The 13,799-nt window shown below is 40.3% G+C and overlaps 1 protein-coding gene across 14 annotated transcripts in view; it reads right to left on the bottom strand.

The window, feature by feature from the left end:
* Positions 1-13,799, bottom strand: part of PHF14 (PHD finger protein 14) — a 132,323-nt gene that overhangs the window by 96,494 nt on the left and 22,030 nt on the right. For all 14 annotated transcript variants that reach the window (XR_008327116.1, XR_008327114.1, XR_008327115.1 and 11 more), the window contains exons 6-11: positions 10,846-10,957; positions 7,649-7,786; positions 6,352-6,498; positions 5,369-5,639; positions 4,503-4,609; positions 803-898 (exon numbers count right to left, since the gene is read on the bottom strand). Coding sequence is in view for 10 of the 14 variants with exons in the window: in XM_053359526.1 (XP_053215501.1) it covers positions 803-898; positions 4,503-4,609; positions 5,369-5,639; positions 6,352-6,498; positions 7,649-7,786; positions 10,846-10,957 (871 nt within the window). In the remaining 4 variants the exon portion in view is untranslated. The remainder of the gene's footprint in view (positions 1-802; positions 899-4,502; positions 4,610-5,368; positions 5,640-6,351; positions 6,499-7,648; positions 7,787-10,845; positions 10,958-13,799) is intronic.

Raw genomic sequence — 13,799 nt, 5'->3', positions numbered from 1 at the left:
AAAAGCCAGCGAAATTCATCAATCTTTCAGATACAAAGTGCCATATAACTTCCACTGTTTGTAGAACGGGAGAAGCAGCTGTACAACAGGCACCAAGCTGTGTAAAGTGTTCATTGAGCTCTTTTAATGTAGCTGAAAACATAACCATATCAAGATATTTGATTCTGCTGGTTTACAAGTGCAATACTGTACTCTTTAGAAGCTAATGAATTTAATAATTGGGAAGCGACAGCATTCACTTTTTTACAACTGACAAAATGATCAGTAATCCTATAAAAAAAACAACCAGCTGTACCCTAATATTCTTTACTTCCTATTAAGGACATTCCCATATGCATAATTCATTTAAAACTATAGCAAATTACATATGCTTTCAGTTGCATATTCAGAAAACAGGGGGGAAGAAAACAATATACCCTAAGAAAACCTGCTCTTTGAAAGCTACAGTGGGGGGGGGGGATAGCAAAGAATGTGGTTAGATTAACTCATGCTTCAGGTTTAGCTTCATCACAAATGACAGGTCAATCAGTTACACCAAATGAAAGAATTTTGCAAACAAGATAGCTAATCCAAAAACAAAATTAGGCTGCAGTTTCCCAGTAGGTAGGCGCAGAGCCCTATATACATTTCAATCAGAAATCATTATCTGCAGAATAAGGCCAGGACTTTATCAAATGTATCTTTTCAGCCTAAAAAAAGTGACAGTAACAAAGAGAAAACCCTATTTTTAGGACTCATATGACCCATAAATAAATAAGATATAAGGAAAGAGGGGAGGAGAAAAACAATGGGAAAAACCAACCTGCCCAATTATTCTACCAAGCACAGCCCATATTCCTTGTCCTTCATTTCGTAGCTTTGCATTCACGTTCTGAAGTTCTTCTAAAGACTCACACAACTAAAAAACAAAGCAGTGAAAAATACTGTGGAAGTTATTTCGTACCTCGTATCCAGGAGGAGGCATTCTTTACTTATGAAACCCTTTTCTATGAGAGGTAATTAAATAATAAAATTGTTCACTCATGTCAATGCAACTGAAATCAGTAAAGTTAATCAGCCATTCAATAACACCAGAAAGAAAACATGGGCATCCATCTGGTTAGTAAGGGAGAACCTAAAGTAATTTTGTCTGACAATAAGACTATAATGGCAGTCAAGAAACATCAAAACAGTTCCACTCTGTTATTTCCATCTGTAAAGAGGTGCCAGGTTTTTCTACACAGGGAATCAAGATTTCAGAGCTATACATCTGCACACTTGAAATAAGAAAATATGAAGCCTTGTCACATTTTTTAAGTGTAACTGGGAATGATGTTCTCTCCTCCAGACTACTATTTATTTTTTGACAATTCCAACAACTATCATTACTTTCATGGGTGTGCGTGAATGCACGGCCATGTCTTTTTGAGAACAAATAAGAACGGCAATACAATAGGCAGCATTGAATTCTCTAGTCATGTCTTCCATTCCTTGTGATCAGTGTGGCATACATGTGTGTATTCACACAGCAGTCGCTGCAACATTGAAGGCTTCCCTCAAATATCCCCAAAGTATCCACTGACGGTATTTCAAATAAATACTTCTGTTTACATCAACCTAACAGGAAAAACACGTCACCAACATCCCAAATATCTAAAGTTGCATACAGTGGTGGTCAACAAAGTGGTTCACTAGGTAAAATTACTGACAGCTGCTGCCTGGTGACCGTATGGGAAGAACCACAGTTGGTGATAAAACTACACATGCTTTGAAGACAAAAGATCGTAAGTTCAATTACTGACATCGCCAAAGAAGCAGATAAACAGGTGGTGTGAAAGACTTCTTCGTAAGATCCTGGAGAGCTGCTGTGAATCCAAATAAAAAATACTGGACTAGATGGACCAAATTCATGGTTACTGAATGGATAGGAATAAGGAGCCCACATGAGCAGAGGCAACTGCCCGGTCAAGACCTATGTTAATGTTCCCATCTTTTTACTTTGTTTTTTATTGTCATTTTAGTATTTCTATTATGTCCGTAAGCTGCTTGAATATTTTCTGTGAGTAAAGCAAATAAAAAATAATTTGGCAATCCCGGACTCTGCCATCCCCATGATTAAAGCTAGGACTTGGAATTCCTCCTCACAGTTACCCTAAAGCTCTAAGGGAACACCTCAACGCAAGCAACTTTTTATGCTCATGATAGCAAGCAGATGCGCACAACAAGCAAGAGTCAGGCTCTTGATACCAGACTGAGAAAAGCTGTATAGATGAGAACCTCTGAGAAACATCTTAATCTTTTCGTGAACAGCAGGTGACGGTTACTGAACGACCATTTGATTTAAGATGGGTTTTAGTGGAAGTCAATGGTTTTCTAACTATAGTTTTATTTTAAATACAGCATACGATTTGCATTGTTTGAAACACATCATTTACGGGACTTCCGGGTTGGCGCCATTGTTTAATGGCGGATTCCCTCCGAGCTCCGGAGGGAATCGGCTCCGTAGCGTCTGGGTCTGGCCGCTGCGGCGAAGCGGAGACCCTTAAAATCACAGGCGCGGATGCCTGTGAACATAGAGACTCGGCGGGCACCATTTGCGCCCCCCCAATCCGCGACGGAGCCTTTTTAAAGGCTTCGGAACGGAGGCAGGGTGAGGCGTGGTGCTGAGAGTACTCCCTCGCCTACGGAGTGAAGCCGCAAGCCATTGACAGAGAGCGCCAACTTCTTCCAAGACCGATCGGACTCTAAAACATAAACCCGTGAGTAATACGGAGATTGGAACCTTAAAAAATTTTTAATTTTGGATTTGGAACGAGCGGGAAGGGGCTAAAAAGGAAGTCCACCCCCCCCCCTCTTTGTAAACAATTTAAAGCAAAGGACTGGGCAGCTAAGGTCGAGAGAATCTGTTTCTTGTTTTTTAATGAAAGATCCTGACTTCACGGTTTTGACACTATAAGAAGATTTACTGGAGGATAAAAAGAATTTTGGGAGCTGAAATTTCACCCCCCCGAGACCCGGGAACGTCCTATGAGAAAGCCTGTTGTATTGAAGATTTTGACAGCTGTCAAGTGAGCTGTTAGTCAGCTAGTTGTCAGCTGGAAAAAGAGAACATTGTTTCTGCTGTTTTTCCTGGTTTATTTGGTATAACTTTGTTGAAAATAAGGAGGGCTGATACAAAATAACTGGACTTTTGGTTTTGAGCTGAAAGGAACATTAAGGAACTAAAATCCCCCTAGAGGGGTAATAGGGACACTACATCACAAAAATGGCTGGAGTATGCAAAATCCAAGCAGAATTGGACAGAGCACTCGTTGTCTTGGGAAACTTGCAAGACGAATACAATGCTTTGTCTACAAAGGTATCACTACTACACTGGACAGTAAACAATAGTTTTGAGCCTGATAAGGACTTGAAACAGGAAGCCTATTCAACTGAACAAATAAATGAAACTGAAAGTGTAGATACGATGGAGCAATATGATGTTTTTGAAGAAAATGAAGGAGGAGCAGGAGATTTGCAGGAGTCAAAGGAGAGTTACAATATGAGGCCTGACATGATGATAAAAAAGGACAATAAAAATTGGATGTGGAAAGCCTGGTCTGAATGGGAGTCTGGAAAATGGAGAGATCCCCTTTGGAGGAGATCTGAAGACCTGAGGATTACAAATTTGTTGAAGGTGAAAGCTGGAGCTTTGGGGACATCTGGATCTGAAAGAAATTTGAAACAAGAGTTGGAGCACCCCATAGGCTTTGCTTTTAAGTATGGAGGACTGGCTGGAAGCAACATGGATTCTGTTGGGCCGGAGCCCCTCCGAGACTTGGGGCTTAACATCAAGGACTATCAAAGAGACCGGCAGAAAGGAACTGAGAGAGATATAAGGGCCTCGGACGTGAGATCTCCAGGCTAAATAAATAACATAAAGACTGATGGATATTGGTTGGGGACTGGAACCGGGAAAAGGGTGGGTGGAGGTTGGGAATCCAAAGGGTACATAAGGATAATTTGCTTTTTTTTTTATTTTGTTAGTGGTAAGGAAATTGGGTAAATCGTGGAAGGGAAATTTTGGTCGACTTTAGGAAAAAGGTTTAAGAATAATTAATGAGGTATAAGTATTGATGTGTGATTTTAATAAGGTAAAATTGGTTTTTTCTTTTTAAATTAATTGAAAATAAGGCTGTTAAAAATAAATTGAGGAAATGGAAAAAAGAAGTAAAGTAAAACAATAGTATGTTAGAACAAATGTTTAAGTTAAGGTAAAGAAATAAGTTAAGGACTTGCTGAACTGTCAATTTAAATTGGAATACAAGAAGGGGAGGTGTGAGGAGGTCTGAGAAATAAGGTTAAGAATAATAAGTATCAGAAACTTCATGTGTTTTTTCTATTTTTTTGTTGTTTAGTTTTGGATATTATGTATTTTTGTGTGTGTTTTTTTTTTGTTCTGTTTATTTTTTGTTTGTTTGTTGTGTGTTTCTTGAAAATGCCAATAAATATTTAATAAAAAAAAAATGAAACACATCATTTACCTTGTTATATTCTACATGAAGTTTTTCCTGTTCGTTCTCCAGCTTATCCTTAATTTTCTTCTGTTCTGCCATATTTTCTTGGATCTGGATCATGCGCATGTTTCTCTCTAAAATAAAAACCAGCACTTTCTGTATTTCCTTTTTTTTTTTAGCATGCAAAGCAACAGAATGAATGTAGGTATGACAACATTTCGTCGCATTCAATGTCACATGCAGAAAACACTCTCTGCAGCTGAACAACGCTTACGATATCTCTAAAACATCCAAGCTATGGATATTAAGGCACATATAAAAAACAAATACTAGTAAGTAATTCATCCCTTGCAAAGCAGAAAAGGAAGGGTGACCAGGGCAAGAAACCCGATTGCATTACTGGAGGGTTTTTACAGAGCTAGGCTTGCACCTGATCTCAATAGCAAGGGCTGAAGGAGGAAAGAAGCAGCATTAATGCCAATTAATATTGAGTTAGAATGCACTTCAAACTTTAAATAGAAAAGATTTCAACAAAAACATTTTTAACTATCCCACACATTATTTTAAGGTGACATATATGAATATTTACTTGGCTACTTGGGGGCAGCTTTGCTGCTTTAATATTGTAACGAGGGAACTATAGTGCTCACATACAGGAGTATATGGGTGGCTTGAAGTTTAAAGCAACTCCACTCTTTCATCTGTAAACCATCCCTTCAAAATCTAGACTGGGTGGCTAACCTGCAGTCTCCGATTGTTGCTGGATTGCAACTATCACCTGCCCAGCAAACCAATGTTCAGGGATGGTGGGAGCTATAGTCCTGCAACAACCGGAAAATGAAAGATGAGCCATTCCTGGCAACAATGCAAAGCACATATCTTTTCACCCTTACCAAAATAATAATTGACAAAATCAGCGGTCAGGGCTGGCTGTTTGTGTTTTCTTCTTCCATCCACACTGGAACTGGTATCTGAAGTATCCACTGGAAAGATGTCTGTGCTAATTCCCATTAATTCTGCTTTGCGCATCAGCTTACGTATTGCTGAAGCGCTGCTAGTGAGCGGCCGTGGCAGTTTCTCCCTTGGTACCCACGCCTGCGGCCTTGTGGTACGTGCTATTTCTGACTTAGCACGATACTGCTGTAGTCTGGCATTAATTCGGGCCTACAAATTTTAAAAAAGCAAATCAAAATAAAGCTAAGAAGCACATAAACACTTTTGCTACAAAATGTAATCTCCATTTCTAACACTGCACACACAAATCTATGGTGAGAGAAGATTGCTTTTAATAGCGCAAAAGAACTGATCCTAAAATACTCTCTGGACTAGAAGAGGTAGAGTTTGAAACAGATGTATTTATGAGCTTCCTCAAGAAAAATCCAGTATTGGTTTCTGTTCTCCATCATGCTGATCCTTCACAACTGAAATTCAGAATTCTCATAAAACTCAATAAGGAATGAATACATCAGCAGGCAAACTTTCCCAAATATCTGGGTAACTCAAGCTAGAAATGGGTAACTCAAGTTAGAAGTTGTTCGGGCTGACAAAAGACTGTGGCAGAGGTAAGTACAAAGACTCAAACTGGGGGGAGCACTAGCAGGCTTGGGGTGGGGTTAGATTTATTGAGCTGGAGGAAAAGTGGGGTCACAGAGACATCATGCAGCTGGGAGAGGCTGGGAGAGGTACACATGCTTATAAACCTGAGTTTAGATTATTTGCAAGCAGGTGAATAGTGATTCTCAAACATTTCATACTATTTACAACTATGCATTTTCACTGGCAGTCACAACAATTCCATCTTTTTTCCTCTGCCCTGATCTTTCTCATTTAGTATGCTATATTAAACACAAATACAAACTTGGCTTGGGTATACTACCTGAGCTTCTGGTGACAGTTGTTTCTCTCTCTCCTGCAAAGACATTTTGCAATAGGATTGCAAAGCCAAATAGTTCTTGCGCTTCCACTTTCTATCCATCCTGTCTGCATGTTGCTTGCAGTAAGCAAAAAAGGGATCTGCAATATCCTGTTCCAATTAAAATAAAAATGAAGAAGGCAAAAGCTCATGAAAGAAAATAGTTTGTCAGCCAGGAAAAGCAGTATTTTAATTATATTTTATCATGTAATTTTAAATTGCCATTATGTAAGCCACCTTGAGAGGTGTCCCCCCCCCAAAGACAGCCTAAAATTATTCTAAAGTAAATGAATAGGATAAATAAATAGGATGGTACACACACACACACACACACACACTTTCCACAATTTTGTTAGGTAGGGTCTGAAAAAAATGATTCTGATGGCTTTTAAGGTATTTTAACCAACCAAAGCCAGATTAACATAACATCACTACAAAGAATATGAAACTCTTGTTTTGATTCAGCTTTTCAAACTCAGTGCAGAGTTTACAAATTAAATAGCCACATGTTTATCTACATATAACAGATACATTAGTTTTAATTGTTTAGCTACTCATAAGCGGTATCACTACAATCTATGTAAATGTTAGAGGTAAACTTTCAAGTTTAATCTCATTTCCAAAGGGGCTAAAAGACTGAGTATCAAGCAGCTATTTCTGTGTGCCATTTTCCAAAGGCGTTAATGTAGAAAGCAATTACATACATGAATACTGTATAGAACGGGGGAAATATTTTCATACATATTTTGAAGAGCATATTTGTTTCCCTCTGCTCATTCAAACAACTAAGCAAGTTCTGCACTTCCACACAACTTTCTTTTGTTTCCAAATGCTGCAGTATACATCAAAAAAGGTAGCACAGGAGAAATGCTTGACAGATAATCTTGGAAAAAATAATCCGACCAAAATGGTGGATTGCTGGTGGATCAGAACCATGTATGATTAGAAAGTCATTGAGATGGAAGGAAATTGAAGATCATAATCACTCTCCCCACACATATTCATCTTTCTAGTATGGAATGGATCCAAGAGAGATGATTCCTGCCAAAAATGTCTACATGTTTCAGGGGAAAAGGTTAAAAGAAAAAGGGAAGGTACAAAATACGCCTTCTGCATCCCAACACAGGAAAGCTGAAGCAATCAATATTAAGTAAGGCAATCAACTCAAATATTTCTTAGTTATTTTAACACATCAATTTGAAGTTTTAGTCATAACAAAAGTCACCTGGGTTATTTTCACTAATGCAGAATATTATCATACCTCTTCAGCTGCTGCTTCTGACAACAGGCCTTCCTTCTGAGCGCAAGTCACATGGAAATATGCTCGGCACATCCCAGCATCACAACTAATGCAAACGCCAGTTCTGGCAAAACGGGGATCTTCACAAAAACTGCATTCCTGTAGCAAATAAATGAGAGAGAGAACATTACAAAAGTATTACCTTTATACAGTAACTTTATACAGAATAAAGTAGTAACTTTATACAGCACCTTAAAATGGACTATATATTTTACAGAAGAAGACAAGAAACAAACAAAAGGGAATGAGAAAACGGATAAAACGGAACCAGAAGTATATATAAGATGGTACATTCAACCCTAACTACAACTTTTCCCTACTGTCAGCAATAGTTTTCATGTAAATTACCATATCCGTATCTATATAGGCTTATTAAAGGTAAGGTAAAGGTACCCCTGCCCATACGGGCCAGTCTTGCCAGACTCTAGGGTTGTGCGCTCATCTCACTCTATAGGCCGGGAGCCAGCGCTGTCCGCAGACACTTCCGGGTCACGTGGCCAGCGTGACAAGCTGCATCTGGCGAGCCAGCGCAGCACACGGAACGCTGTTTACCTTCCCGCTGGTAAGCGGCCCCTATTTATCTACTTGCACCTGGGGGTGCTTTCGAACTGCTAGGTTGGCAGGCACTGGGACCGGACGACGGGAGCGCACCCCACCACGGGGATTCGAACCGCCGACCATGCGATTGGCAAGTCCTAGGTGCTGAGGTTTTACCCACAGCGCCACCCGCGTCCTTTATATAGGCTTATTAGAGTGGGGTATTTGCATACTTAGGACATTCTATCCCATCTTTTGAAATGCCAAGGCAGGTTGCAATAAGTGATACACACTTAAAGCCAAGTAATGCATACCAGTCCACAGACAGCAACAACGTACCGTATTTTCCCCTCTATAACACGCAGATTTTTTCTCCTAAAAAGGAAGGGGAAATGTCTGTGCGTGTTATTGAGCAAATGTGTGGTCCCTGGAGCCAAAAAATCAGGCAAAAATCAAATCGCGCGTCTCGGAGAAGGGAAACCTGAAAAGAGGAAGCGGCTGCTTTCCTGCATTCTGCCTCAGGGTCTTACTGCCCACCCTCCTCTGTTTCCTTGCTGTGTTTGCTCAAACGGAACAAAGAGCAGGGAAAGCCCCTCCCCTCCAGGCAAGCAGAGGGGAAAGCAGAGTGTCGTTCCTTCCTCTCTGTGCTCCGGTGCTGCTGAAAACATGCAGGTTTGAGAGAGAGAGAGAGAGAGAGAGAGAGAGAGAGCGTGAACTGGCTGGCTTGGGTGGGTAGGTGGGGGAAAACTTTTGCCTTCCTTTCCGCCCTTCCGTTATACTCCTCTCCTGCATTCTTAGCCAGCTGCTTCTCTGCACACCCCTCTTAAAATGTGGTTACAAAGCATGGATCCACATGGATCCTCAGGATCTTTGCATTGGGTCATCCCAAATTCACCATCAGATCACATAGCATGTCCATGGCTACAGCCTGCCCCCCAAAAATCACGTACCCACTGTTGCCTGGGGCTGCAATGGTGCAAAAACGTGGTTACAAAGCATGGATCCACATGGATCCTCAGGATCCTTGCATTGGGTCACCCCAAATTCACCATCAGATCACATAGCATGTCCATGGCTACAGCCTGCCCCCCAAAAATCACGCACCCACTGTTGCCTGGGGCTGCAATGGTGCAAAAACGTGGTTACAAAGCATGGATCCACATGGATCCTCAGGATCCTTGCATTGGGTCACCCCAAATTCACCATCAGATCACATAGCATGTCCATGGCTACAGCCTGCCCCCCAAAAATCACGCACCCACTGTTGCCTGGGGCTGCAATGGTGCAAAAACGTGGTTACAAAGCATGGATCCACAGGGATTCTCAGGATTTTTGCATTGGGTCACCCCAAATTCACCATCAGATCACATGTCTGTGGCCACAGCATGAAGCACAAAAATGATACATCCACTGTTTCATTCAGAATGTTTTTTCCCTTGTTTTCCTCCTCTAAAAACAATGTGCGTGTTATGGTCAGGTGCGCGTTATAGAGCGAAAAATACGGTACATACTGACAAAGATGTCCTAAAAACAAACAAACCCCTTTATTACATCTGATATACCATTTAAAAGTTTAACATCAAGACAAGAGTTAAAAGTGTGATCTTCAGTGAGCCACATTTGAACATTCCGGTTGGGGATGAGGGAAGGCCTCTCAAGAATTCACTCGAGGATTATCTGTTTGAAATCTCATATATTCTCAGATCAATATTATTGTGGTCTGATGGCTAAATCTTTATAGTACTGTAGAGGATTAATTGAGCTGCCCTGCATTTACTTGACTGCCCTGTTGTTAGTACTTTTATAACTAAAGCCCAGTGTAAAATTACAAGCCTTAGTCCTGTGGAATTAGTTGAATAGTTCCTATCCAATGAGGGTTTCATAAGAAAAATGAGACTATATATAATAATATTCATTATAACCAGATTATAGAGTTGGAAGGGGCCCTAAGGATCATCTAGTCTCCCCCCCCCCAATAATAATAATAATAATAAATTTTATTTATATCCCGCCCTCCCCAGCCGAAGCTGGGCTCAGGGCGGCTAACAACAATCAAAATAATCCAACATTCTAAAAACATTCATTATAAAATTAATTACAATCAAATTAAAATCAAATTGATGGCAACCATTAAGCAAAATTCTGTGCAGATTGCCAGAGGAGGGGGTCAGGCTGCGCCCTAACCAAAGGCCTGGTGGAACAGCTCTGTCTTGCAGGCCCTGCGGAAAGATGTCAGGTCCCGCAGGGCCCTAGTCTCTTGTGACAGAGCGTTCCACCAGATTGGAGCCGCGGCCGAGAAAGCCCTGGCTCTAGTTGAGGCCAGCCTAACCTCTCTGTGGCCTGGGATCTTCAGGATGTTTTTATTTGCAGACCGTAAATTTCTCTGTGGGACATACCAGGAGAGGCGGTCCCGTAGGTACGAGGGTCCTAGGCCATATAGGCAGCTCTATGCAGCTGTCCCTTATGGGAATTAAACCTGCAACCTTGACATTATCAGCACCATGCTCTAACCGACTGAGATACGTTTTGAGCGTTTAGCTGTAATGAACTGAAAAGGAAACAAACAAAAACAAGCTACAATCACATAAATTATCCCCAAAATATATCTATTTGAATGTTACCTTAGCACCATATTTGGAATAATTCATTTCTGTAAGAGTAACTGGCCGCAGTTTGTCAATATCTCCAAATGCTACTCCTGGAACATAGAGTGCACAAACAATGTGGACCCATCTATAACAAAAGAGGAAAGCATTTACTGTTCATATCTGAGCACTAAGAAAATTACAGACAAGGAAAGAACAGTTTAGGTGACCCAGATGTTAATGGGAGCTTCTACAAATACTACAAACATTAAGTCACCATGGTTTTGAAACAACTAAATGATGGGACAGGAATGTAACTTTTTTGTAATAACAATTAATTAATATGTACTTCAACAATATTTCACAACTCCCCTTTGAATGGATTAGACCGAATTTAGAACCTGTGATAGTCTCCCTACTGTTTTAGCCAATCTGGAATACAATCAATGGTGGAAAAACCCTATATAGTGCCATCCTATACAACTGCCTTTCATACACATATCTGCACCTGGTTGGAGAAATCTATGCAAAATAGGTTTTTGTTAGCCCTGTGCTAGCTTAGCACTTTCAGAAAATTTACAACTGCACAGCTCAGCAGAGAATTTATTCCCACTCCCCTACAACAGCTGATCAATAAAATTTTACCAGGATGTGTCCATTGGGATTGGGATGGATATCCTAGGGGAAGAAGGGGGAGCCTGAAGTGTACTAATAATATGAATGTTTTATATTCTGTATTATTTAATAGGAATCTGAAAGCAAGCCATCCATATGCAGAAGCTGCTTGAACATCTTTGCTTATATTATAAAATTGTTGTTAGTTTGTTCTTAAGCAGAAAGGCAATTCTGATCTATGTACATGTCTTGCACTTCCAGTGTGAAGGCCTTACACCAGGGGCAGCCAATGTGGTACCCTCCAATGCCTTGAACTACAATTCCCATAATCCCTGGCCACTGGCTATACTGGCTGGGGTTGATGGAGTTGTAGTCCAAAATATTTGGAAGTCATTATTTTGACTACCTCCGTCTTAGATCTTACTCATTTGAAGTCACTTCTGAGTCTTTTTTTATCCATGTTTTGAGTTTTAGGCAACACTAAAATATCTAGCAATTTGCCCCAAAAGATCCAAATATTGAAGCCCCCAAATGTAAGTTATTCTGTTTTTTGAAATTCTAGGAGAGTTTCCCTCTTTATGAAATGCCACTGATGTGTTGCACTGGTAACAATTTTACCAGGGAAATAGTTGCTCTTATTCACATTATCTTCTTTCTTTTTTTTTTTTAAAAAAGGCCAAGGTTTGGCTGGTGATTTTTGATAGTACGTTTTAATGCAACCTCCCCATTGCACCCTGCAGAGTTCAATATAAAGATACACATCTTCAACAAGCAGCTGCTTCTCAATTTAATTTGCACAGTTTTTTCATGCTCCACTGGTGTATTAAATGCTGCTGCACTCTGTAGGAGTTTATCTATGATAAACCCAACAGCTGGCTGCTTGCTTCATACTGACCTTCTCAAAATGTTTTAGTACATGTCACACAAGTACTGTAGTATTACAGATTTAAACTGCCATTTCAGTATGATTGGCACACAAGTGTCTCATTTCCTTAACCACCTATGTATGAACTCCATCCTGAATCTTTATTAAAAGCACAGAAGTCAGTCAAGTTCACAGCTGAGGCAGCTTCAGCTGCATTTAATACCAGTGCCTAAATGTTTTCCTGCTCATTTGTTTAGCCGCACATGTTTGAGAACCTTGTAATTAAGACAAATTGGGTAATCAAAGAAGAATAATCTTTCTTGTTACTTCCCCATCCATTTTGCTCCAAGCTAAGATGACAGATGTTGGTGAAGGGAAGGGAAAAAGCTGAAGCAAAATAAAGACAATAGTCTTAGCCCAGTTAGTATCATATCATATATACAGAGCAAAACATTATATCCACATTGGTGCTCAGGAAACTAAAGAGTACATGCAAAAGGTAGATTTGTTTCAAATTAACCATTCCACTATCTAGTCAACCTCTTCGATGGGAAGAGCAGAGAAAGCCATCCCTCATTAGAGAGAGAATATTAACAGGTTTAGTTTAACATTCTGACAATTTTTTAGTTAGAAAGGAAAGCTATGTTATTTGTTTGTAGCATGTAATTTGGTGTCCTGAGATCACAGGAGGTTTGAGAGCCGTTTGCAAAACTCCACATTGACATCATGTACACACAAGTGGCAACCACAGGAAAATGTACTGCATTCCTAGCCCTTAGAATGAAAGTTCATGTTCAGCCAGTTTGGAACAGAATCACAAACATTGCTTAGACCTTATCCAAGGAAGGGAGTTTCAGGGAGGCAGGGAGAGTGAACTAAAAAAGGACAGCTTTTTTCCCCTTTCCCACCTTCCTGAAATCTTTCCCCATTGTGCCAGTCCTGAACCTACGCACTTTAATGTTATATAACAGTGTGATGAGGAGTTTGAAGACTGAGAAAAGAGGAAGGTGTCCTTTTAGAACTCCTGATATGTTCCTGTATGGCATATAAGTTTTTTTTAAAAAAACAACCACATGACACACATCCCTCCAACTCCAGCCCCCTTCCAGAACACCATAAGCTTTTAGAGCTCAAGCAGACCAACTCTCTCCCTGCTTTTCTATTCTTTTTCTCAACCGATATCCTCAATACTCCATGGATCAACTGTCCTCAACATTTCATAGGCCCAGGAAGAACGATAGGTTCTTGAATGGTCATTTCTTAATATCTTCTAATTTACAACTAATATACTTCTGTATACCTAGGAAGTATGTCAAGTATGCATATGCAGAAACTGCTACCTTATTTTTGGTGGTCCTGTTTGAGCTCCAGATTGATAGGCATGGAACCTCCCAGGTCCAGTAATAAAGAGAACAAGCGGGACTCAAAACAAAACTTTGCAGTGCATCCTCCATCTTTCCTGTTTAGGAGTCCAACCAGCCATGCACTTCCCACACCTATACTTCCATTG

This window comes from Podarcis raffonei, chromosome 12, assembly GCF_027172205.1.
Source record: "Podarcis raffonei isolate rPodRaf1 chromosome 12, rPodRaf1.pri, whole genome shotgun sequence".
Classification (NCBI taxonomy): Eukaryota; Metazoa; Chordata; class Lepidosauria; order Squamata; family Lacertidae; genus Podarcis; species Podarcis raffonei.
Note: the sequence above shows the minus strand (reverse complement) of the source record. Positions and strands in the feature narration are given on the sequence as shown.